This window comes from Sipha flava, unplaced genomic scaffold (assembly GCF_003268045.1).
Source record: "Sipha flava isolate LNK unplaced genomic scaffold, YSA_version1 203_pilon_pilon, whole genome shotgun sequence".
Lineage (NCBI taxonomy): Eukaryota > Metazoa > Arthropoda > Insecta > Hemiptera > Aphididae > Sipha > Sipha flava.
In genome coordinates, this window is record NW_020272799.1 from 516,943 (window position 1) to 544,890 (window position 27,948).

The following is a 27,948-nucleotide window of genomic DNA, read 5'->3' on the forward strand; positions in this document are numbered from 1 at the left end:
TGCTTTTATTTAATAATAAAATAAACGGCACAACAAAGTAAACAAAAAAATATAACTAGGCCAATATTGTGACAATAAAATAGCTTAGCTATCCACAGAGAAGTTAATATTGATGTCAATAAAGTGATTGACGAACGTATTTTAAAGAAGAGGCACTTAGATCTCTAGTAATAAATAAAAATAATAATAATATTGTAATTTATTGTAATATTACAATATATTTTAATATCTTTGTATCTGTACAATATTATAAAAGGTAATTTTTAGAATAAATCTTAGTGATTAGTATCAAGTAATAACCTCCAACATGTCTATTATACCATGTAATGGTCTTAAATTACAAATTACTTGTTAATTTCTCGTTATTTAAAAAAAGTTAGTTCGATATTTCTTCACATCAGTAAATACAGTAGAATCCGCTTATAACAATCTATAAGGGACCTAAAGAATCAGATCGTTATATCCGAAACTCGTTGTATGCGGATGACGAAAACATTATCTTCGTGAGATATAAAATCGACCAAATATATAACTAGGAATCGTTTTAACAAGAATATCGCTGTATACGGCATCGTAATAAGCGGAAATCTACTGTAGTTCTAAAATTTTCGTTTGTGAAGTTCATTAAATGTTGGACATCCCCCGAAAAATCACCCAAAATACGCCACTGTTCATATGTAAGGTTGTCTTACATCCTGGATTTGCTAGACCTATGTCAGTTTCATAACATAAACGAATAGTTAGGGTTTCATTAAGAATATTTACACTAATCAATTACATAATTGAAAGTTTTAAACAAAAATTGTTTATACTCAATTATATTATATTATATTTCAATCCAAGAAATTCCTTTTGTTTGTGTGAAAATATGTATTTAATAACCTTAAGTCAATTATTTAGAAATCAAATCATTATTTTTTGGTAGGTATAATAGTTATTTATAAAATCTTCTAATAAATTACAAATGGTGAAATTCTCTAAGAAAGTATTCAAATTTGATAAAGCTTCTATGTTGATAACGTTAACATAATATTGGAAGCTTGAAGTTTTGCAGTATTTTCCAATTATTAATTACAATACATTTTATTAGAGATCATTATAATTTAAATATCAAGTATCACAGTATTTAGGATAAGATTTTAATTAAATTGTGAAAAACTTGGAATTATTATTTTTAATACTGATTATATTATTTTACATTAACACCGGGTTATAAATCATTGTATGTGAACCACCCATGGTTCATCAGTGTTTCACGACATATCTTTAATTATAATTAACATTATAACTAATTATAATTTCATGTTTATTTTTCAACATATACTATAGATGATTTGCACTATCACATAAGTGTATAACACACTAGAATGAAATTAAAAAACTATAAACTATAATTTACATTGCGTTTATCTAAGACTAAGTTACACAGACTTTATGTAACCTGTTAGTAACTTATTTTAAAATGGAAATAATGTATTAATTAAATGAAACAATAAAAGTTCATTCAAAAATTTTGTTTTAATTAAAAATGAAGTTTTATTCGATTAGTATTTTAATATAAATATGAAATTATTCATTTGATTGCTGAGACTCAAATTTAGGATATTTAGTTTTTGCTACATTCCAATCAATATTGCCTTGTGATAGATTGTACATCAAATCCACAACTTCGGCCACCTATAATAACAAATAATGAATACATCAAATAAAATTTACTTAAAAATAAAGCTAATATTCTTACAGGTACTCGGATTTGTTCCATTGAATCCCTTTCTCGTATTGTTACTGATTGAGGTTCATTCAATGATTCAAAATCTACTGTAATGCAATATGGTACAGCAATCTCATCAGTTCTTGCATAACGACGTCCTACTGAACCACTAGAATCATCAATTTTGTTGGAGATGCCTTTTAGGCATAAGGTCTTAGCTAAAATATATTTAACAAAATTATTAAAAATTAAAAGACTATTATAACTCTATAATACTCACATAATATTGTAACAAGTGGTGTGAATTTATCATTATCAAGTAATGGAAGAACACAACATTTTAAAGGTGCCACTAGTGGAGGCAAAGATAAGTACTGTAAAATAATATCAATTATAATTTTAATAAAAATTTAAATGTTCATTTTAATGCACTTACTGTTCTTTGTTCATCTTTTTCACGTATTTTAAATGTATGTTCTAATAATGTGTAAATAATTCGGCCAATACCAAATGATGGTTCTATAACGTTAGGAACAATCTCTTCAACGTGCACGGTTTTTGAATAAGAATTTAGAGGAATCATTTGTTTATTGATTTGGAACTCTTTGTTACCAATTTTACATAAAGTTAAGCCAGTTTTCGGATCTGGTTTTCTAAAAGTAATAAAAAAAAATTTATAATTAAATACAAGTAGTTTGAAAAACATAAATAAAAAAAATAAAATGTATTCATTTTAGACATTCTATACACATCAAATTATGTCATCTAAAAATAATTACTCATTGTCAATGAATTCATGAAGTTTTTTAACTTCGTCTATAGATAGTTTTGATAATTTTTCAACGCATTCTTTAGAATCTTTGCGTAATGTCTTACCAATTAGACCTTTATCCATTTCCAATTCTATGTCAAACACAATTTAATAATTAATTTATGAATTATTTTCTATTCAGAAATAATATATACCAGTAACTTGAATAGTTTTTGGAGCAGGTAATTTCCTTTCAGCCACCAATCTTTGTTTAGTTTCTTCACCGTGTTTAGTAAGATCATAAGCTGATCTATCTGCACAACCAATACATTCAACCCAACCCTATTCAAATAATACAAAAATATATAAAATTTAAAATCTGCAATTTAAAGCGGCTGATAAATCATTATTACATAAGAGGTAAGACACTCAGCATCCCAGCAATCAACAGCATAATGAGCCATTTCATTTGACATATGTTGTCGGAATCTTAATTTTTCTTTGGTTATTCCAATTCTTATCATAAACATAAAAATACGAGCCATGAAATATCCTAATGTTTGATTAGCAACCAAGCCCTAATAATAAATAAACTATTGTTAATTTGGTATTTAAACTTTAACCCATATAATACATAATTTGTGGTATATTTAATTTAAATTTATTTATATACTTTAGATACAGCTTGACCAATTGTAATGTCAATTGGAGGTTGACCATCCATCTGATTACAAGCACTATATAATTTCATTACAGTATTTTCTACATCACTAAATTTAGAATGTGATTTATCACTTGGGTCACAGAAATGTTCAATTTCAGCCATAGTAAATTCCCTAACATAAAGTATTTAATTATATACATATTTCAGAATAATTATTCAATTTTCGATTTACCGAACTCTTAATAAACCAGAACGAGGAGATATTTCATTCCGAAAAGCATTTCCGATTTGAGCAGCAGCAAATGGCAATCTTCCTTGATTGAACTCAAGTAAACGTTTAAAATTGACAAAAATACCTTGAGCAGTTTCTGGCCTCAAAAATCTATTAGAGTATAATTTAATAATATGTATGCTGTTATATTATATTTTTATTTACCCTTTTTGGTCTCCAGTAGGCCCAATTTGAGTGGCAAACATAAGATTAAAATCAACCGGTTCAGAAAGATCATTGCCAGTAGTAGGCGATTTCATGTTAAACTTCTTGACAATGTCAGACATTTGCTCTGTAGTCATACCATCTAATTTAATTATTATGTCTTTACACTCTTCTTTAATTTCAGATGTTTGTTTTTTATCCTTGATTAAAGTTTCTAGCCGATTCTTGATTAAATGGTCAAGCCTGAAGCACTCTCCTGTTTTCTTATCTTTCACCATAGTATCAGCAAACTTCTCTACATGACCTGAAGTCCTTCAATGATTTAAAATATGAAATCAATATCATATGTTACATAGATTTAATAATAAAAATATTACTCTAAAACTCGTTCAGGTGTTAACATTGAACAATCAATTTCAAGCATCTGTTCTTCAAGAACAAAAAACCGTTTCCATTGTTCCAAAATATTTGATTTTAATGCACAACCCATTGGTCCAAAATCATACAATCCAGCAACACCTAAATAGTATTTAATTATTAGATAATAATATAATTGATTGTATAAATATTAATCATAACATTACCTCCATAAATAGAGAACGATTGATCATAAAAGAATCGACGGATCATAAGATCTGCAAATTTAGACCTATTGAATATCTCAGATGGTGGTTGCAATGAAAGCTCCTTGTCATCTAATAGTTTTTTTAAGGCTTTTAACTCTCCAACAGCCCTTTTCACTTCCATATCGGAAGCATTATTTTCTTTTAATGACCTCACCAAGTCACCCTTATAGTAAATAATAAGTACATAAATTTAGAAAAAATATCCAACATTTTCCGAAATGATCAGACACTCACTTGTTTCTTCACATCTGCTCTCAGCGGAGCTAAAATTACTTCGACTTGTGGATCGGCCATACCTTCTGGATAATAAACAAGCTTTACAAGTGAACCGCTCTTTTTAGTTCCCCAATCACTAACTTTCGAGTAATACCGGCAACCAATAGACAAACGGTATTTTCCAATTACTCCAGCTACATTAAGCAGTCTGAAGACAAATTTTAAATCTAGACACTGCAAACGTGACATAGTACAGTATGAAAGTCTGCTATCATTGGTTATGATGTTTGTAATAGTTCACACAGGTAGATGGCGTAATCACTAACGTAGATTGTAGGGCAGACAACAGTATTGAATATGTACATTCTAAAAATCTGCACAATGCAATAATTGAATAATGCACATTGTCGCAGATTTATATTATTTTAGTCTTTTATCATATAGTTATCTTCATTTTTCATTGACTTTAAAATATAATATCTGTGAATATTTTACTTTCTTTAAGAGCAAATGTTCAATCTCGTGCCTCGTATAGCAATCAAAAAAGATATTGTGAACGTAGAGAAGTGGAGCGTTCATAACGCTCCAACTTTAATACTTAGCACACAAAATAAAATATAGAAGAAACTAATGAAATACAGCTGGCAAAATATTGAAATGAGAAGTTAATTAACTATTTCAAATAATCTGCTAAGAAATAGGAACTCTTTTAGCCTTATCTAAAACGAATATCCTAAAAATATTGTATGAATACATCACAACTCGTCTATATAAAATGTCATCTTCAAAATAACGTAATAGGTCAATAAACTCTTTACCGAGGAATAGTATGAATAAAAAGAAAGTGAAATTCTACCCGCATATGAATAATGAGATTATAAATAGGTATTTCGTAATTGGCATTTTTAGTATTTTTTGTTTCTGTATAGTCAGTCTGAAAACTTGTTAACATGATCAAAGTATACAGAATCGCAAAGAATGTTAAATTTTCCAAGGGAAGATAATTAAACTATATTTTGTATAAATTGGTGTTAGGAGCGTAATAAATAACAATTCCCAAAAAAAACCTAACAATGAAAAAAAGCCAAGTTCCAAACTCCCTCCCAAAAAAGTCGGCCTATCAAAGTAGGTAGTGAAATCTACATAGAAGCAGGTCCGTAATAGCCCACCGGGCAACCTGGCAGATACACGATACGCCCATGAAAATTACTATGAATGATATGCCCATACAAATTACGGCTACGATTAAGATTTTGGAGAGATATCCATTGTTTCTCATTAATAAATAATAAGCCGATGGTGTTCAGTTATACGTCATTCTAAATAATGATTCTTTAATCTGTAAGCTATTGGATCATAGGTAACCTGAAGGACTAAATAACAAAAATTAAGGGGCCCTTAAATATTTTCATAACTGTCCCATAAGAGCAGCCAGAACGGGCCTGCATAGTGGCCAAGTCTGATATTTTTTAATTCATAACCTCACTGCACTAATACAATAAAATATTATCAATATTATAATAACAAAATTCTATAGGCCTACATTTTCAACTGGCTTGGTGTAGCCCAGTCTTCACATACATAACACCCAGTTTAGCAATAGTAAAAACTTGTAAAACTAGATATATCTATCATATCAAAATATAAAATAACAAACCTCTTGATTTTTTTTTTTTTACATTGTTATAGCAGCATATAATTTATGTTATTAACAATTTTAAAGTTATATTTAGTCAAGTAAAAATTAAAATATACTCTAGAATTTGTCATGTTAATCTGATAATTGACAAGTTTTTTATACCATTTAGCATTTAAGAAAGAGGAAGTTGGATAACTACATCAAAGGAAAATCAATAAATAATAATATATTTGGAAAAAATTGATTTACTGAAACATAACATAAGATGTCATTATGTTAGATTTATGTCTTAATTCCTCTTGGGGTACTGAGTTCCAGAGCTGAGAACAAGTTGTAATCCTGAGATGTTTTGGAAATCCTGAAGAAAAATTAATACAAATTACCATAAGATATTCATAAATAAATTTACTTATAAAACAAAAACAATAACATACCAGCATTTTCAACATGTCTTTGGTTTCAGTATCAACTTCAATAACATCTTGTTCAAGAGCAGAAACTTCTGGTACATAGTTGTCTCTCCTTTCACGTTCTTCTTCTTGCAATTTAATGGAAATACCACGGACTTGGCTAGTACGCAATCTTTTCATTAAATGAGTAACAAACCTTAAAACATAAGTAAATTGTAATTTAATAAAATGAAAATAAAACCTTTGATTATTAATTCAGCCATGAATTAATTATATTAGAAAAACAAATACAGTTGTAATATACATTTTACAGTTTCTTAAAAAAATATTCAAATGTAATTAGTAAAATTAAGCTAGTTCTTATAGTGATATTACGTTTTTATTTGCATATTACTTTTGTCTTTCATCTTAATTATTCTCAGATTTTTAGTATGAGTACAGTACAGGTGAAAGATATTGTTTTTATTACTAATATTCAATCACTATACAACAGATTAAATTTTAAACAATTATGTATAAAAAGTACTAATATAGGCATTTAGAAATTTTCATTTGATGTATTTAGCTCGAGCTCCTTTGGTATTACTAATGGTACCGTTTAGTTTGATTTGCACAAATTAATTCTAAACAGGATCTTTCCTTCTTCCTGCCTTTTTCCAAAGCCATTATGATATGATAGTCAACTAGCAACTAATAACTAAATTTCAATACTAAATAGTTGATAAGAAAATGAAAAATTTAAAATCGTTCATAACTCCTATAATATAAGGTCTATGGTATCTAACATTTTTTTGAAAATACTACCAATTGTTAGTATGTTACATATTATTGAAATCTTTGAAAATATAAAATTATTGCATTTTAAAACTATAAAAAATAATATATGTATAAATATAGGAATATTAAATTAACTACTTTTGATTTAAAAACTACCTTACTGTGGAAAAATGTATTGTCTGAATATAATTTAAGAAAAAGAGGTTTACAAATTGTTGACAAAATGTAATACAAATAAATAATATCTTAAGAATAAAAAAAGTAAAATTTTACAAAATGTTTTGTGACAGAAAAACTTGTCTAAAAATATGGTACACGCTTAGATTTAACTTAAATCAAGTGTTTGCAAAACTATATTATCTTTCTAATATAGTAATATCTTAATAAGTAATATGAATAAGGTTGAATAAATTTAAGTTTAGTTGATAGGTTTTAGTTAATTAATGTATTGACCAAGAATCCATTTTAAATTATTTATTAATTAACATTAAAATTACATTAAGAGAATTATTATATTTAATATACAATATTTAATTTTCAATGTTTTAGCAATTTCCCAATGTATTTTTTATATACACATAAAAATTGTGTAGGCAAAATGCCCTATATTATAATAACAAAATAATTTGTAAATGTTATATTTACCCAGCAATTTTGTTACGCAGAGGCTTTGTTGGGATGATAGCGATTTCTTCACATATCCTCTTGTTGGTGTGAAAATCTAATGTCAAACGAGTGTAGTATTTCTCGATGATGACCCTAGAGGCTTTCTTGATAGTCTTCGTCCTAACACGACCCTAATTTAACAAAATTAAATGATATTAAAAGGAATGAAAATACTATTAACGCAGTACGGTTTAGGTACGATTAACTAAAACGGTCATCGATCAGCCATCACTTTATAATTGGTAGGCCTTTGCCATTCCAACATTCGCTATGTAAAAGTATCTAAAGTTCGATATAATAGGACATAATGGATCAAAGTTAAAGGATTAATTAGATAAAACCGGATACTCACCATGATTGAGTTTTCTTCAAGTCAGAATATGAAATATTAGAAAATAAACAACAAATCGGGTGAGCACATAAAAGACTGATCAAGAGGTACGTTTGAGGTTATTCGACAGTTTGGCCAATGATTAGTAATTATAGATAACCTACAGTGCTGGCACACTTACGCGATAGCTTAACTATGATTAAATATGATAACTCGAATATTGATATATTCATAGTAAAAAAGAAAAGGATATATTTCTCGACATCATAGATAAAGGAAAAATTCTATTAAAAGATAATAATAGAAAAATCTATTAATTTGCTTGACATACATTATGAGAATAGATGCTGTTGGTGTGTGCGTTGGGGTTGTAGAAAATCGAGACGAGTGGAGGTTTAGGACAAGGGTGGTCGATACCAAATAGATGAAAGAAAAGCGAAGAAGAAGAAGAAGTTATATTTCTCGAAATTTTATTGTTTGTAATTAAACGTGAAATTATGAAAAATGACGTCAAAAATTAAAATTAAACGATGGTTTGGAATGTTCCGACGACATTGCGCTTGCAACGTTATGAATTAATATTACCTCTGTATTCATATCATAATTAAAGATATATATTATATAAGATATATATATTGTGTATTCAGGGCTGAAATCTAATCTAATATAATGTTTTTTACGTAATCTTTTTTCGTTGTTTAGATCGACGGCCGTGCCTGCAGAACAGTTGGTGACTGAACCAGTGACCGCAATCTTCAAAATTCCCGTGAAAATTATTATTTATATAATTTTTACCCCTACAATAATGATAAAAAATACGAATTCTTATTTTTCATACATCATTATTATTAAGTTAATATTATTATATTTAAAGAAACAAATTTCGAACCACGAGGCCCCCTTAAAAGTGCTAGGGCCCGGACAAGGGCCCTGTTTCCTACTCCTTCACGCCGGCAGTGTGTATCTTAAATCACGATCCATGCATATTATATAATTAAAAAACAAATTGTGTAAATAATTTGGAATATCAAGTAATCTCATTATATGTACCAAATATGATCAAGATCTATAAAATACAATGGATATATTTGATGCCATTAATGAAAATTTGAGTTTAGGCAATCAATTTTTTCACACTTGTTTAATTTAAACATAAATCAATTAAGCACCTATATTTTCATATAAAAAAACATATTATTATAAAAAAATAAAAAACAATTATTCATTGTTATACGTAGGAATAGTTTGTTGATTTTAAAACTTAATTAGTATTTGTAAAAATTATGAATCATTTTGCCGTAAAATATGTGATAATAATTGAAATGACTTTATTTTATAATTACAGTGAGGTACCTATTTCTTTAGTCATGTCTTATGTTGAAGAATAATTAATATATAATTGAATTAAAATATTCATTTTTCAAATAATTTATATAGTTTTATGTTCCAATATTACGATAGTGCCGCCAACTTTAACCCATGTGATTTTTTTTATAATTTTAGAAAAACCAAAAAAAAATGCAATCTGTAATAATTTATACAATAGGTTAGTTAAAATCAATGGTAATATACATAGTAGAGACAGGGTTGGATTTATGGGGAGGCGACGTAACGATTGCCCCCCCCTCTTGGGCTTTTTTTTACAGATTTATTTAATATTTTTATATATTATTGTAAATATAGAAGAAGTCATTAATAGGTTTGCAAATGAAAAAAAAAAAAGAAATGTTAAATTATTATTGTAATTTTTTTGAATAGTAAATATTTATTATATGTATAAGATACCTAGTTAATTATTTGTATTAAGCGTTGTACTTATTTTTCAATAAATTGGTTAAATGACGGTCAAGTATTTGTTGTAATCTATATATCACTCATAAATATGCCTATTCGCCCCCCCCCCTAAACCAGGCTTCAGATTCACTCCTGGACAGAGGTAGGTATGGTATAAGGAGTAACGTTTGGATAGAAATGGTTGGTGTCTATTGATGCTACAAATCTTTGATATTGGTATTCCAGTTTTGTTCTAATTTTAACTGTAGGTATATATATTTTCAATGGAAATATGGATTTATTTATTATTGAGAATATTTCTAGTCATTTTCGTTTCAATCGTCATGAAGAATTAATAAGTAGTGGAGAGAAAAGAGGTTTGATATTATAAGGTTGGAATGATTGTGTTTTTATGAAATAGTTTATATTATTTATAGAAGTGGGTGATTAGTGTAGGAATATTTGAAATTTTGAATTCCGAATGTAAGGTTATAGATAATAACAATATAAATTATGGGTGGCAAACAATCAAACCAAGTAACTATTAAAACGTTTATTGATGTAAAAAAAAGAATACGGCGGGTCATTACTCAACGTCTCAACAACACAAAAACGTCGGTTGTAACGGCGGTAACTAGAATGACTGCAGAGGGAGGGTAGGTCTTTGGGCAGCCCTTACCAGAACGGCAAAGTCAGTGTAGCCAATAGCTAACATAGATTACAGGTAAATTATTTAAATATGAGGGTATTAGAAATTAGGCAAAGGCATATTTACCGGAAGATGGATATCTAGAAGCATGGGCACCGACTATTAGGGTACTGCGGTGCTCGATCATTCAATAGTTAATTTTATGGGGTGCAGATAATATAAATAATTAATACCTACGTTAATATTATACGTCATGTAGAAATAACTAGTTTTAATTAATTTATAATTTTGGTTTTCTTGTTATTTTATCGTCCATCAACGACGATTGCGACGATAACAATATTATATGTAGTAGGTACCTCCGAAATAATAAAATAATTAATAATTATTAAAAAAAAAATATATAGACTGCAGTTGGTAGTAATAAGTCTACGTTCGGTCAAAAAATGATGTCAATAAACGAGTAATGTTTTGTTGATTTATTTTTATTATATAGTTAAGATTTTTATTTAGGTACAAATTAAATAACTTAGGATTTGGGCACTCCATTGAAAATTGGAAAATTTGGCTCCCATGTCTAGAAGGATTGAAATATAGAAATATTTTAATATTTCATGTATCAGACGTTTGAAATAAAAATATATTATTTATAAAATTATAGTTAAAAATATAACCGAAATAAAACAAAATAACAAACATCCTTGCAACAATTTTGGTGGCAGCTACCGATTAATTAACCAATTACCTAAAGCTTCAAAAAAAATGTACCATCAACAATTGGTCAATAAGACATGTTTCTATTAAGTTATTAACACTATAATTTAATGAAATGTTAGATAAATATTTTCAATAGTATTTCTTTTTATAGATAATAGCTGTTATGGATGTGTATAACAAATTATAATAAATACCAAAATATGGTGTACATAATAGTAAAAGTTATTTAGTAAAACATTAACACTTACAATAGAAATTTATTTCTGGATATACTACTGGTGCCTAGATTTTGATAGACTGAAAAACGTATAACATACAATATTTAGATACAAATCATTTATTTTTTAGTAGTTTACAGATGTTACATTATGTTAAGTTATATTACAAAGTTATTAAACATTTAAATATTTTAAATTATAAAATTGAATTATTTTTTTTTTTAGTTATCTGTTTTATAATGTAATTTGTATAGTAGGTAACTGTAATTTCACGATGAATATTGTACATTTAAAATTAATTAGGGCATTTTTTTTAATTATCATCGAAAGAATTGTTTTAAAAAATTATTTAATAGGCATTTCTAGGTACCAAAAACACCTCTTTGGTTGCACCACTAATCCTAGATCAATGTTAGGGACTTGTTGAAAAAAGAGAATAATCTCTTTTAAAAGTAAAATATAATATTTTACATATACTGATAGATTTATTATATATTACTAAACATAAAAGTGTATTTATCTTTCTTCTTCCTAAGTAAGACAGTATAGGGTTAATAAAAAATAATGAAAAATTAATATTATAATATACTGGAGTAGTGGTGTAGATAGAATTTATTTCTTGAGGGGAGAGTGTTTAAAAGTCAATTCATAATATTCTATTATTATGGTCTCGTATTTAATGAAAATGATTTTGTTATTCAATTATTAATATATACTTAATCATAGTAAAATGAAAATATAATCTTACTATAATGTGTAAATATTAATAAATAATAATTAAATATCATTAAAAAAAATCTGGGGAGGTGGAAACCCCTTAAACCCCCTCCATAACTACGCCACTGTACTGGAGGTAAAGTATAATATATAATAATAAGCATAATTTATTTGCTTTTGTAAATAAAACAAGTTTATCTTCTACCACAACAAAGCCTTAATTATCATTATTACTTTATGAATTTGAGAATATGAATTTTATACCTATATACTGAATTATTTATTTTTATTATTGAACTATGCATACAAGTTTTATACTAATAATCAAACAATAATAGAAATGAATAATTTTTTAAAATATAATTACTATTATAGTTATATAATTGATAAACATTAACACAAAAAAAAAAAAAATACAACAGATTCTTTTTTTATATTTTAAGTAGTCATTTTATTGGATTATTCAATAAATTTAAAAAAAAGGTTTATACCACTACACATTTAAAATCACTGGTGAATAATAAATGTTTAATTTTCTTGGAAAAATGCAAGAATAATATTAATTTAATCTAAAATATTTAGTAAATTCTCTAATAGGTAATATTTGATTTTTTTTCTTGGATTTAAATATTTTTGAACAACTCAATAATGTCAAACCAGACATCTTCAACATTTTTCCCTGCATCAACTTTTTTGACCAAGTTTTTCTCTTTAAAATATTCTATAATTGGCATTGAATCATTTTTAAACGTCACAATTCTCTTTTTTAAAATTTCTAAATTATCATCAGCACGACCACTTCCAGCAGCTCCTCTTTTTATACATCGTTCAACACATATCTACAAGGAAAATAAAAAATAATATTGTATGCTGATATACTATTTAAATTAATTTGGAATAATAAATACGAACATTTTCAGGACAATCTAGAAATAAGACAAACAAAAGTTCAACTTGATCTCCGATAGTATTGTTCCAACCATTCATGTTATCTTTATTTCTTGGAAATCCATCAATTAAAAACTGATTGGCCGCTGATGTTTCCATTGCATTTTGAATAAGTTTGCATGTGATTTCGACTGGTACAATCGAACCATTCTTGATGTGAAAGTTAATCAATTCACCAAACGTACTGTTTGGTTTACTGCATTCAGCACGCAACAAGTCACCAGCCGAAAGGTGAACGAAACCAAATTTGGATACTATGTTGGAACATTGCGTACCCTTGCCAGCACCCGGGCCTCCAAGCACAAAAACAACTTGAGGTTTGCTCATAGTAGCGAACAGACGATATACTGAATGGAGAAATGTCATGCAACTGGTATTTGTATCATCATTCGAAGCCGCGAAGGAGTCGGCTGTTGCACAACATAATTACGTACACTCGATAATTTAATCGATAAGTACTAGTTATGAAAAGAAGAATTTAATTCACGTTTCCTTTTTTTTTTTTTTTTTTTTTTTAATAATACTGTTTAACTGTTAAGCTATGTCATTTGTTGTGATTTTTGACGATGCTTGACGACTTGACGATAGTAATTTTGATAACAAAATGTGGTTTGCGGGAAACAGGGTTTAAACCATAGAAGTACTCGTATATACGTAATATTTTATTCTGCGTTAAATCACGGTCATCAGGTTTTAAGTATGTGTATAAGGCCGCGGTGGCGAGAAATCATAGAGAACATAATGGAATAATCTTCGACCATATAAACTAATTTTATGTTTGTATGGTCAAAAGGAATAATAAATAAAAAATTAAAAAATATGAATCTATCATCGAACCGAGAATTACCTAGTGATTACTGATTAGCGACAACCCCGGTCTACTGCGGCACAACGAAATGCAAGACCGTGGTCGTTGGCTTTCCTACACTGATTACTGTTTCGTTTACGCTTTCGTTTGTTGGTTCATCTGAATTCACCGTCCCGTAAAACTTCAAAATATAAACAATAAACAAATACAATGTACATCCATTGTGGTCAGCTGTGATAACAATTGATGCTAAGATTATATTATATTCACATTATTTCATTGGTAGTTCGGTACCGGTTGTAAATATAGTTGTAACAATTTAACACCTATTACTGAACATTTCATTCAGTTCATTGTATTTGCTTAACTATTGAATATTTGCTGTTTATCATGTGCATTTTGGACATGACATTTCCTGTTAATGTCCGTTGATAGATTTGGATCGTTGGATTAGTCGCCGAATCAATCCTTCGGCTGTAATTCAAGTAATTTTCTTGATTAAATTGGCTGAAATTGACGTGTTATGGCCGCAGTCAGCTAGTTACCAATAATATATATAAATATATATTTTTTTCTCGCATCCAAAACTTGATTTGGATTTTTTAAAAGAACTTATCTTTCGCGTTCGCCATTGTTATAATAACAATATATTTATAATTTAAATTTTATTTTATTGCAACCATTGCCACTAAAACATTGAAATGCGATAAATTTATTTCAATTTTATATTTTTAAATTCATTTTCAGCATAGCTATTTTTCTAAGAAGAAACTATAAATTAAAACTAAATCAACTGCTTCGCCCTAAAAATAGTATTGATTTATTTTCTAATAATAATTTCATTGCTTACGACTTGGGTTCTGCATCAATATTATTATCTAACTTCCTACATGACAAATGTAACTAGGTTATTTGAGATTTAATTTATGATTATCTTTAACTTTAAGATTAAATGTTGGTTTAAATAATTTTAAATAAATATAAACAATTTTATTGAATGGCTGGCTCAAAACAAATTAATATTAAATTTAATTTGAAATATTTAATTTTAATTTATATAACCGATTTTAAAGAAAAACAAGAAATATTTTTAATACCATTTTATTCATACAATTTTTTTGTGTTATGATCTTAAAGTTCAATTACTAGTTAAATGTATTTTTCAATCCTTATGGGCCTTATGGGTTGTAAATTAAATATTTTTTGTTTACTAAAATTGAATCCAAAATAAGTTCAAAATTTTAAAATATTATTTCAACCAATCTCAATTATTCAATTAAATTTAAATTAATGTAAATTTTCAATTTTATTTATATTTTTAGGAGTTAAATATGATTCATTTACAAGCATCTGAATTTTTTCAAAACATTAAATATTACCATAAAGACATAGATGACATTTTTGAACAACCTTCAAATGTTATTCCAACATTAAGATCTTACCAACGTAGAGCTGTCAAATGGATGGTAGATAGAGAAAAAAACAATAATTGTAAGTTGATAAAAATAAATATTTTTAAATTTTTAATTGATATGCAATTTTTTTCTAGTGGTTAAAAGTGATGGATCGCCGTTCAGTGGAGGAATTTTAGCTGATGAGATGGGTTTAGGTAAAACTGTTGAAATGTTATGTTGTATTATGTCTAATACAGCACCACCTGAAGTAATATAGTTACATAGTTTTTTTAACTAATATATTTTTATAATTTAATTATTATTATTTTTTTTAGTTTTATAATAAAAAAATTGTATTTAATACCAATAAATATGATTCAGCAACAGATTTACTACCAAAATCACCTAGGCCATCAACAAGTAAATACATACAATACTCTACTGATTTAGATCTAGAAAATAAGTCAAAAAAAAGTTCCCGTCATATGCTTCAAAATTGGTATAATAGTGTATTAAGTGATATGAGTACTGTATCAAAAAAAAGTATTCCTTACGAAAAAGATGCTCCAATTATTGAATGCTATTGTATTAACACACCACCAAAAAGCACTTTAGTAATTTGTGCAGTGTGCAGCAAAGGCCAGCATGCAGAATGTACGCATTTTGAACCAAAACCATTTGAAGAAGTACCATACTTGTGTGCTAATTGTTGGACTTTAAATGATAAACTTCACTGTAAAGCTACATTGATTGTTGTTCCACAATCTATTCTAAATCAGTGGATTGATGAGGTATTATGTTTTATTTCATTATATATTTTTAGCTGATACTTAAGGTGTAATTTTATTTCTGTAAATTAATTTTCTTACCATATGTAGACAGTGGTATATTTAAGGAAGGGCCTGCTCCTCTTCATCCATATCGTACATTTTAACACAATAATATCTACTTGTATTATATTATATAATGTAAGATAAAATATTGATTTGTTATTTGCAAACAATAATAAAAATATTAAAAACATTGTTTTGCAATAACGAATTCTTATACTTTTAATTTGAGCAAATTTTTTTAAATTAAGCAACAAGTCGTATGTAATATTTTGGCTAACATAATACAAGTAAAAAAATGCCTTACAAAGTATTTGAAAAGCTGCTGATAATTATTTTAAAAAAAATAATGGAAAATATTTTTAAATTAGTTTCTATTGTAAATGTTGATATTAAAATGTCTCATATTTGTAATGGACAGATCAAACATGATAATGTTAGTTTCCATAGTGCAGAAGAATATTCTAAAGTATCTATATATATATACCATTTTCTCGATCATTTAATATCCCAGTTGATTTTAACTTATGATTTTGGTGTTATATTTGGTAGGCCCCTCCCTTGGGAGATTTCTGGCTAGGCCACTGGATGTAAGTAGACAGATAAGTATCAACATAATATGTCAGTATTAATTTTAAATTTTTTAGTTTTAATTAAAGTTATTAGATTTATTAGCTTTTTTTTTTTTTATTTACTTATCTGAAAATAAATATTGTACTTTTAACTATGTTTTTTCTAAGTATTTTTAAATATTAATAACCTTTGGGATGAAATCTTAACTTCTTACTTTCAAGGAAACTTTAAACGTCTTAGAGCTATATTTATTTGGCTTAGTATAGAGTATATAACTATATGTATAATAAAAACTGATAAGTATATTATTCTTCTAGTTTGTCTCAAATATGTAAAATACTGAAAAATGTTAGTTGCTGTCATGATACCAGTATGATATTACACACCATTGTTATAAAATAAGGATATGATAAAGAATGTATTTAAACTTTTTTATTAGCTCTGTATTAAATAAAAATACTATAATTTTATTTCAGATAGAAAAACATATCGCTAGTCCTGGTTTAAAAGTTTTTGTTTACAATGGTGTGCATTTGGATGGTTATGTTCAACCAATATCTTTCAATGAATATGATATTGTAATAACATCATACAACAATCTTTCAAGAGATTTAAATTATGTTGGTAATTCTGTAAGTATGCTTGTATAGAACTAAATTATCTGAGAATAGTCAATTATTTTAATTGACTAACTAATTAAACAAATATTTAAATTAAATAAAATGTATTTTTTCTGTAATGTGTTAAACGAAGACAAAATAAAAAAAAAAAGTAAAATAAAATATATAGTTATAATTACTAATAAAAATATTTTGTTTCACAAATTAATAGTAAAAGTTATTATAAAAATATATTTGAATATATTTTTTCAATATAATACATATACAGTATGTACCTATATAGTATATTAATTAATTAGAAAATCAGTCTATAATTCATGTAGTATGAATATTTGAGTTGAGTTTTTCTTGTAATGTATTATTTGAATAACAGTTTGTTAATATAAATGTATAAACAATTTAAATTTAAATATTAAATTTTATTTTTTTGTCAACATTTTTATGTAGCCATTTTGTAAAATTACTTTTTGATGATATTTTAGAAAAAATAAGTTAAATCAATTGTAGTATCATCAATACCCATCTGAGTACAAATGTTCAAAGTAATGGTTTACTTCAATACTTAATCAAATCAGTCACTCACCTAATGATTTGCTAATATATTAATTATACACGTATTAAAATTGCGATTGAACATTTAGTTAAATCATAAATTAAAATGTAGTAATTTCAAAAAGTCTATTTACTATCATATTTTATTTAATAACAGATATGCATCTATAATTTATAAACAAATATCTGGTTTTATGTATTGTATTGATATATATTTGTATTAGGATTTAGAAAATCGAAATACTACACGTTTAAGACATTCCAAAAAATACTATTATCCTCAGTCTCCATTGCCTTGCATAAAATGGTGGCGAATATGTTTGGATGAAGGTCAAGCTATCGAAAGTACCTCTACTAAAGTATCTGAAATGACATCTTGTTTAAAATCTGTACATAAATGGGCTATGACTGGTACACCTATACAAAAATCATTAAATGGTAAGACTATTATTTTTTTTATAATTTAAAATGTTATGATTACTCATTTACGTATACTTGCATGTTAAATCTATTATAAGTATTAATTTTTACATTTTCAATGTATAAATAAATAAACAAATAGCTTATATATATAAAAATAAATAAATAAAAGCTAAGCTTGAAGTATTATTATATTTGAAAAATATGACTGGTTTAGACTTATAAATTCAGTGTCAGTTATTGACTTTGTATATACCTGATGAGGAATTTTTAATTTGAAACCGGTCTTACTTAACAAATATAATAATACTTAAGCTTGGGCATTAACGAGTTAATAAGTTAAAAGTTAAATTAATTTAACTTATCAACTTATTTTATTACTGATAAATTAATTTAACTAATTTCCTTACAAATTAACTTGAAATTAATGTATTATTTTTTCATTTATCCTAATTAAGTTAATTTTGATTTTCAAGACCAGAAAAATATTTTTGTAAAATACTACGTTCTATAACAAGTTCATGGAATTTAGAAAAATATAAAAATAAAAATTTTGAAGAATTTGTAGATGAGACCATTATTTTTATCACTGTATTAACTATTAATAAGGGTCCCGCCGATTGCAGGAAAAGTACACATTCATCTTAAGACTATTGAGTAAAAATAGCCATGCCATCCATGAATTACATTACCATTGTCATGAAAAATAACCGTCAATTTATATTACAAAAATAGGTATATATTATCATTAATTATAGAAGACAATTATTATTAAAATTATTCCATATTCTATGATATTATTAAAAATTATTGAATAAAAGAAGAAATTTAATAGCTGATCAACATTTTGAGATGACTCTTATTGAGATTCAATAGGTATTTTGATTAACTTGCCCATTGTATTATTTTATTTGTTTAGATTTCAATAAAATTAAATAATATTATATATTTATTTTAATGTTTTGTATCAACTATTTACATTTATTGCCTGTATAATTGTATAGTTACACTTTCAGCTGCAGTAATTATTTTTAGTTTTCATACTGTTATTGAACATTTAAAAAGAAAACTTTTTTTAAATCATATGTGATTTGTATGAAAAAAGAATAAAAACACACGATACATAAATTTGACATTTGAGTACATAAAAACAATCCCAATAAAGAAATGTATATTTTTCTACTCTAATTAGAGTCTAATAAGATTTTTTTCCATTTTCATTATTGTTCATGTTAAATAAGATCTATTGTAAATTATTAATATATATTACTTATATCAGCGCTTAATTTAAATATATTTTTTTTTTGTAATTAACTTAACTTATTAATTGAAGTTAAGTTAATAATATTTTTTAACTTAATTGATGTAATTCTCATGGAATTAACTTAATTGTTGACTTAATTGAACATGAACTCAATCAACTTAACCGAATTAAAAAATATCATTAACTTGCCCAGCCTTGATAATACTACAGACTAAGTATTTATTTATTTATTTTTATATATAAACTATTTGTTTATTTATTTATTTATTAATTTACTAGTATTAGACATTGAATAATTTTTAATTTTAATTAAATATTTAATCATTTTATTATTTATTTTTGTTTTTAGATCTTTATGGAATTTTGAAGTTCCTAGATGTTAGTCCATACTGTAATCGTAATCAGTTTCAGAAGCTTATGAATGGTGAAACTAATTTGATGTATGATTGGTTTTCTAAATTGATTTGGCGTACTTTAATAGAAGATGTTAATTCCGAGTTAAATATACCAAAACTTACTAAAGAACAGCATTGGCTGACATTTTCTCACATTGAAAAACATTTTTACCTTAGCCAACATGTTGATTGTGCTACAAACTTTTCGGATACTATTACTCGGTAATAATTTTACTAATTAAAAGTTTAACGGATTATTATTAATTATAGTTAAATTATAATACTTAATTTGTGTATTCATGTAAATATTAAAGCATTTTTTTTTATTGTATTTAAAGCATTTTCCCAAATCTAGATATATCGTTTAAAAATATTGATAGGAAAGTTATATTCACCATAATTGGACCATTATATAAACTTCGACAAGCATGTGTGCATCCACAAGTAATATTATTAATATTAAGTTTAATATATACATTTTTCTAGTCATATGCTGTGTTTTTAGGCTGTGAATGGACAATTTTTGAAAATCAAAGGAACAATGACTATGGAAAAATTAATGGATTTAATGATAGAAAAATGTTGTATTGAATGTAATGATATACTGCGATCACTTGTCTCGCAACATAATGCTATTGCTGGATTGTATCTTATTCGTTCAGAAGCTGCCAATGCTGTTGAACATTATAGAACTGTATTAAGTTTAATGGAGAAGTATAAAGATAAAAAACTTAAAATAGATACATGTCAGGTAAAATATATTTTCTTTTAATTTGTTTACAATATTTTATTTGTTTATTTTATTTTAATAGAAAATTCATGTAATGTATAATTTGGCTACTGTGTTGGATGAACATTCAACAATATCTCATACTCTATATGATTCGAACTTAAAAAATGATATGGAATTACTTGAAAAAGAATATATTGATGCTAGTAAACAAAATGTAAGTCTGTGAATTTTTAATTATTTTGTTACATTTTACATTATTACTAATCATAATAAGAAAATTATATTAAATAATACATCTAGTAGAAATGAACATAGGAATTATTTTTATTTTCTAATCTGAATTAAATTAAGTTCAAACATTTATTGTACTTTTATTTATCATTAATTTTTTGTGTTTATTTAATAAATATGTGAAATTTACAATTGTATTAAAATTAAAATTAAAATGTATTATTTTTAAAAGTTATTGTCTATAAATTTACTGTAATTTGAGCTAAAATAATGATATTTTTGTTTTGGTCCACTTCTTCTCTAAATTAGTAAATTAAAACTAAATTCTTCGTGGTATGGTTTTGAGCAATTAAACTTAAGGATAATTTTTATAGTATAAGAGAATCAAAAAATCCTTAGAATATTTTAATGAGTTGAGCTACCTTATACTATAAAAAGATAAAAAAATTTGCTATTCTCGTGGTGAATCTAATGAAATGGAAAATTGACAATAGCCACTGGAGTCTTTAATTGAAAGAATTGTATAGAAATAAATGTTATTACGTTGTATTGTCACAATAATGTTTTGGCCTTTTTATTTTTATTTAATAAGCTTATTTTTACTGGCAAGGAAAGGGGATGAAGATATTAATGAAAATTATTTTATAATTTCTAACTATTTTTATTCTTTACTTAATTTTGAACAATATGCTTATTTGATATCCATAAACACTTTAAGTTAATGTTTCTTAATGTACATTTTTAAAAAAATATTCAGAAAATAGTTAGTCCATATTACATTTTTTTAAATTATAAAATTAATTTACATAAAATTATAATATATGGTTTTATATTTTTAGATTGAAATAACTCGTAAAACAGTTACATTTTATTCAGTTAAAGTAGCTAAACTTCTTGAGAAAAAAACATTAGGTTATTCTGATTGGTGGTCTGACATGTTAGATTGGATTTTTTCACCTAAAGATTTTTTAATTAAAGTACAATCCGATTTGGAAGATTACCGTGTGCCTGGTGTACCAAATATTGCAAATAGGTATATTATTATTGAAATTTGATTCATATATTTTGCTTTAAAAATAATTTTTTAAATTTTTATTTATATTTAGATTGAAATCTGTGAATGATGTTTATAATATCTTGGGTGTTTGGCTAGCAGACTTGGACAAAGCAAGAATTGATACAATATCTATATTAAATAATTTGGAAGAAACACCCATGAATGACTTAGTTCAATCTGCATTAATATGTCATTTACGTTTAAAATCTAAAAAAGGTGTTTCTAGAAATAGGTAATTTTATACAATGGTGATAATATATTTTTTCTTTTAAATTTAATAATGGTTTTTTATTTAGATGCTTATTATGTAAAGCAGAAGATCAACTACAAGTATATGAATCATTATTATTTAGTGTTTCCAACAAACAAAAAAACATGTCAGTTGATAAAACTGAAGAAGAAGATAAAGAAACCATGTATGAAAGTACTAGTAAAGGCCTTTGGAAAATGTCTCAAAAAGAATTTTTACTCATGAGTTAGTTTAATTATTAGATTGCACTTCACATATTTATTATATATTAAATATATTTTACAGAATTATTTCAGTATGGGCAAGCCAAAATTATTAATAAAAACTGTCTGAAAGATGCAGCTGAACATATGAAAGTTTTAGAGTTAGTGCGTAAAGAATTCAGGTATTTAAGGTTGTTATGGACTCATCTTAGTGATAGTCTCTCTGCTCATGATGAGATAGTTATGGCCAAGTCAAGGTTAAGACTTGGAGACAATATAAAACCAGAAGCTGAAGAAGATGGTCCACCTAAAAAAAAAACTAAAAGAGAGGATGAAAATGATGTTGTTATGGAACAATATGTTAGTAATTTAACAAACAATAATATTTGATAATAAGGAATTATAATTTTAAATTTTATTTAGGTGGATTATAATATGATATCATTGAGATCTGAAATCCCAAGAACTGAAATTATCTTAGAAAAAAAAATTGGAACTTTACTTTATCTTGAAAATTTAAAAAAAGAGAAAGAAAATTCCACTGAAACCGAGCCATGTCCAATTTGTTGTCTTAATGGAGATTCAGGGGTATTTGGGAAATAAATTATTGAGGTTTGGCTAGATTAGAGTATTGTTAATTTTTTTTTTTTTTTAACAGTGGGCAGTATTACAATGTGGTCATAGTGTATGTAATATATGTTTAGCAACAATGTGTAATCATTCAGATGCTTTTGAAATACCTTGCCCAATGTGTAGAAATAATACTCCAATGAATTCTATTTCCTATGTAAAAAGTAATCGTGATGTTGAAGCATCAAGCATAGTAATCAAAGGGTCATTTTCTACTAAAATAGAAAGTGTCACTTTAAAACTAATTGAATTGATAACTCAAGATCCAAAAGTTAAAGTTTTAATATTCTCTACTGTAAGTTAAATTAATATATTTTATTTTAATTTACAGTGAAACATTAATATATATATGTATATACATTTTTGTAGTGGGAAAAAGCATTAAATCTTCTAGGAGAAGCTTTGGAACAAAATTCTATTAACTTTAGGATACTGAAACCTGGAAATAAATATAAAAAGACATTAAAAGATTTTAAGGTGTGTATATAACTTAATTTAACATCTAGATATCAGTAAATTGTATGTAAACATTTTCTATATAATATTTTTTGTATTTAATATTATATTTTTAAAATGTAGGAAAATGATAAAATAAATGCATTATTAATGAAATTAAGTCTGGGTTCAAAAGGACTTAATTTAACTGAAGCCACAAGAGTATTTTTCATGGAGCCTATAATTAAAAAAGCTGATGAATTTCAAGCAGTTGGTCGAATTCATAGAATAGGCCAAACAAAGTAATGTAGATATATTAAGATTAATATATACTGTTTATTATATATTTTTATATTTTTATTTATTTTTTTTAGACCAACTTTTATACATCATTTTGTTATTCGGGATTCTATTGAGGAAAATATTACAAATATGTTTTCAAGTGATGAATTACAGAGATGGGATGATATTACATTGTCTCAACTAATTAGAGTATTTGAAAGAAATGAATCTAATGAAACACCATAGTTATATAATAATGTGTAAGAATAGTAAATAGTATGTTATTTATAATAGTATATTTGTTAATTTAATAGATTTTTATATTAACAGTACTTTCTATGATAATTTATATTAATAATTCTCATTAAATTTTAATTATACTAATGAACACACAGCCATTAAACATAGAAAATAGTATTAAATTTAATATTTATTTTTTTTTTTATTATTACAAATAATAGATATTAATATTTATGTATTCTTATATTTTACTTTAGTTCTTACTCAAAAACAAGGTGATAATAATTTATAAGATTTTTATATTTAATTAGATACACTTATGTAAAAATTGCTTTCCATTTAGATTAAAGTATATTAATTTAATTTATTTTCGTAATGGAACACACAACACAAAAAGATATTTTTTATTTTTTATTTGAAAGAATGTTCAATTTTAAGAACAATGGTACAGGTTTTACGTTTCTACTCATATTATTCAATAAGTAATGAGCAATTGAAAAAAGACGCGTGACGTCATTGGGCCCTACTCATCATAATTGCCTATCTTATACGTGTAAAAGTTTTTCCCTTCACACGATTTACCAACTTAAACATTTTATTTTTGATATTTAATTTGCGTACAAATGTTTAGTTTTATGTTTTTAAAACGATGCAAGTATCAAAATTTCAATATGACGTTTAGTTTTTCAAATATTAAAGATCTTAAAAGAGACATTTTTGTAATACCTAAGTTTTAGCATGTCATTAATTGTTTGTTTTACAATTATTACTTTAAGCGATAAGTTATTTTTTGCAAATATGTCGAACAGCAGTAAGCGTTTTGTGTGTTGCGATTTTCAAAATGTGAATCGGTAATAACCGTGTGCAACTCGATTTTCGCCGTCGTTACGAGATCGATGCATCAACTTCTTTGAGCATGGTGTAAATAGTTTGAAAAAACAGGGTATTTGTGCAAAGGAAAAAGCACAAGCCGACCTCGTGTATCCGTGTATCTCGTGGAATCAATTAATAAAGATATGCTACAAATAGTATGGAATGAGATTGACTACCGGCTAGATTTTGTGACTAAAAAGAACTTATTTAGAACATTTTTAGGTAAAATTAATTAAACTTGACAAATTTATCTTTTATTTAATGTGTAACATATTGTTCTAACACTAAGAAATAAAATTATGAAAGCATTTGAAATCTGATGAATCATTTTGAATATCCCGGAATATTTATATGGTATATATATATATATATATAAATGTGAATGTAGTGTGTAAAATCCGTTGAATTAGATTGTGGCGGTCAGCGGACCCGTTGTTTGATCTCCGCTCGCCATGATGTTTAACAAAAATATCTCTTTTAAGATTTTTAATATTTAAAAAATTAAACGTCATATTGAAATTCTGATACTTGCATCATCTTAAACATTTAAAACCATACAGTTATACGCAAATTAAATTTTAAAAATAAAATGTTTAGGTTGGTAAATCGTGTGAAGTAGTAGCGTACATTCAATCTTGCTCTGGAGGGAGGGTTTAACTAAAATAATCGTTATCTTTTTTTTTTCGTTGCACAGATAACTGCCATAAATAGACATTATTTTATACAACTTTTACCAATTTACAGTTTACTTTTACATTACAGTAAATCAATAGCATTGGAATATAAAAACAACATACTTTTCAAACACCTATCAATATAATTATTTAATTATTATAATATTTGCATAGTGGTATATTTTAAGTTCAAAACGTAATAATGAAACTACGAATATACGTTTATTATTATACGTCATAAATAATAAAACAATTTTTTTCTTTTTTTTTTGGACCTGAAGGGGATTTTAACCAGGACCCCCCCTCCGTACGTACACCACTGGTTTGAAGTGAGAAACTTCTACACGTATAAGAGGCAATTACGATGTTAGGGCTCAGCGACGTCACGCGGCTATTCTACATTTCTTAATATCTCTTAATATCTCTAGAATGATAATTTTTTTTAAATCGGATTTTCACCAAATCATTTCATATAGCCGTAGCTACAGTAATTTAACATTTAAAAAAAATTAAAAAATTTTTTTTGTGTAGCGTGCTCCTTTAGCTATTAAAATGTGTAAATATTAAAACATATTTGTATTTACTATTTCTATTTTATTTAGAATACAAGTATGTTTAAAGGACTAATTAATTTTTTAGATATATTAGTATTGAACCATACCATTTAAAAAGTTCCTTTATTTTTCGTGTATTCCATATGGATTTAGTGTAGTCTTGGAAATTTATCTTAAATTTTATTTAGCACAATATATGAGTAATTTCTTTGAATTCTTATTACCTACCTATTAAGTACCTATTCAATAAATCAAGAACTATTACTTAGTATTGTATGGAAGAAGACTGATTGCTACAACTGTAGTTAAAGCTGTAATACTAATTTATCACTTACTATATAAGTAAAATACTTGAGGGTAGTCACATAGATAAATTAACAGCAAATCATTTGCATAATTAATTAAACTGATCAAATTAATAAAAATATAAAAAGGATTTATTTACACATTAATTAAATTAATTCATGGATGCATTTTCATGGTCATGAATTAATAATTTTAATTTTAGCCTAAAATATAATATGTTTAATTAAATGTGCATCAATTTTTTGTAAATAGTTTGAAAAAAAACAAACAAAAAAATAAAAAATAAAAACAAAATAACAAAATAAAAAAAAACATCCAAATAAACGCCATTTTAAAACAGCTCTACTTAAAACTCAAACGTTTACATACATAAACGGTGTTAATTAAAGTAATTATTTGAGAAATTCCACATCAAATGTTATAATCTAATATCATGATAATTTCTTGAAAGTTATATAGTTTATAATAGAATCATAAACAAATGGTATTCTTTATTTGATATATGTAATTATGGTGTGGGCATCAACTTTATAATAGCGCTCTTCCCATAGGCGTATCTACGGGGGCTTAGCCTCCCAGTGCGAATATTAGCCCCCCAGAATTATTTGTATTATTTTTGCTCATTTCGTCGAGTAGTCTTATTTTTATTTAGTTTAGTGATTTTTTTTTTTATTGTTGTTTTTGCCCCCCCCCCCCCCCCCCCCCCCCTTTTTTCACCCTACGCCTATGGCTTTCCCCATGATGTTTTATCAAAACGACTAATAAATGTAATGTCCAAATTAGACAAAAAAACCAGAAAGTGTCTTGGGCGACCTTCGGAAGATTATTTATATGCATTTATATGCGTTTAGAAATATAGATTTATTATTTGATGTAAATATTCTTAATTTAAAACATATTTTTATATTATTAGTAGGACAGTGTTGAAAAATTTGAATTGAATATTCTGGTAGAATACGTAGAAATAAAATGGTGTCATTTAAAAAAAAATTAAGTTGTATTGCGCATGCGCGTACAGTCCGGGTCGAAAATTTGAAATTTGTCTGAAATTGTGTATTTTGGTACTCTCTTTCATTTCAATACAAGGTCATCAAACTGAAATATTTAGTGGTATCTCTGAACAGAAGCGTGAACACACTGTATATATATAAAAGTGGCAAACAAATCGAACTAAAAAAAAAAACAAAATATCATCATCTGTATTGTGTTAAAATATAACTCATTCTATTGTTGCGTGCCGTCGCTCAATCGTATATGATGGTTAAGTTTTTAAAGGATAGACTTCAATAAAACACTCAATTGAAATTTAAACTGTTTATTTAATAATTTTTCTAAGTACAAAACATTAATAATGTGGCGTGAAGGTGCTTGCGAC

At 26.1% G+C, this 27,948-nt stretch overlaps 4 protein-coding genes across 5 annotated transcripts; 1 reads left to right on the forward strand and 3 right to left on the reverse strand.

Annotated features, from left to right (window-relative positions):
- Nucleotides 1–1,511: 1,511 nt before the first annotated feature.
- LOC112682404 (glycine--tRNA ligase) lies at nt 1,512–4,653 on the reverse strand. The gene is made up of 13 exons (XM_025552994.1): nt 4,423–4,653; nt 4,147–4,351; nt 3,940–4,081; nt 3,563–3,874; nt 3,359–3,508; nt 3,136–3,298; nt 2,876–3,040; nt 2,678–2,804; nt 2,491–2,614; nt 2,148–2,364; nt 1,992–2,085; nt 1,742–1,929; nt 1,512–1,677 (listed from the first exon to the last, which is right to left on the reverse strand). Exons 1-13 carry the CDS (start codon nt 4,651–4,653, stop codon nt 1,570–1,572), a joined length of 2,226 nt encoding a protein of 741 aa, XP_025408779.1. The 3' UTR covers nt 1,512–1,569.
- A 1,601-nt stretch (nt 4,654–6,254) lies between these two features.
- LOC112682405 (40S ribosomal protein S17) lies at nt 6,255–8,360 on the reverse strand. The gene is made up of 4 exons (XM_025552995.1): nt 8,249–8,360; nt 7,876–8,027; nt 6,478–6,649; nt 6,255–6,401 (listed from the first exon to the last, which is right to left on the reverse strand). Exons 1-4 carry the CDS (start codon nt 8,249–8,251, stop codon nt 6,333–6,335), a joined length of 396 nt encoding a protein of 131 aa, XP_025408780.1. The 5' UTR covers nt 8,252–8,360; the 3' UTR covers nt 6,255–6,332.
- A 4,504-nt stretch (nt 8,361–12,864) lies between these two features.
- On the reverse strand, nt 12,865–13,780 carry LOC112682402 (UMP-CMP kinase). Its single transcript, XM_025552992.1, has 2 exons — nt 13,214–13,780; nt 12,865–13,140 (listed from the first exon to the last, which is right to left on the reverse strand). Exons 1-2 carry the CDS (start codon nt 13,613–13,615, stop codon nt 12,925–12,927), a joined length of 618 nt encoding a protein of 205 aa, XP_025408777.1. The 5' UTR covers nt 13,616–13,780; the 3' UTR covers nt 12,865–12,924.
- A 415-nt stretch (nt 13,781–14,195) lies between these two features.
- Nucleotides 14,196–24,215, forward strand: LOC112682401 (E3 ubiquitin-protein ligase SHPRH). Of its 2 annotated transcripts, none has more exons than XM_025552991.1 (19): nt 14,196–14,542; nt 15,380–15,548; nt 15,607–15,719; nt 15,787–16,242; nt 17,331–17,486; nt 18,251–18,464; nt 20,060–20,327; nt 20,444–20,549; nt 20,611–20,856; nt 20,918–21,052; nt 21,909–22,102; nt 22,176–22,358; nt 22,423–22,601; nt 22,662–22,939; nt 23,003–23,167; nt 23,238–23,504; nt 23,579–23,686; nt 23,789–23,951; nt 24,019–24,110. In XM_025552991.1, exons 2-18 carry the CDS (start codon nt 15,389–15,391, stop codon nt 23,948–23,950), a joined length of 3,390 nt encoding a protein of 1,129 aa, XP_025408776.1. In that variant the 5' UTR covers nt 14,196–14,542; nt 15,380–15,388; the 3' UTR covers nt 23,951; nt 24,019–24,110. The 2 variants fall into 2 exon arrangements, with proteins under 2 accessions (XP_025408776.1, XP_025408775.1); XM_025552990.1 differs by having other exon boundaries at nt 14,198–14,542; nt 23,789–23,946; nt 24,019–24,215.
- Nucleotides 24,216–27,948: the final 3,733 nt, after the last annotated feature.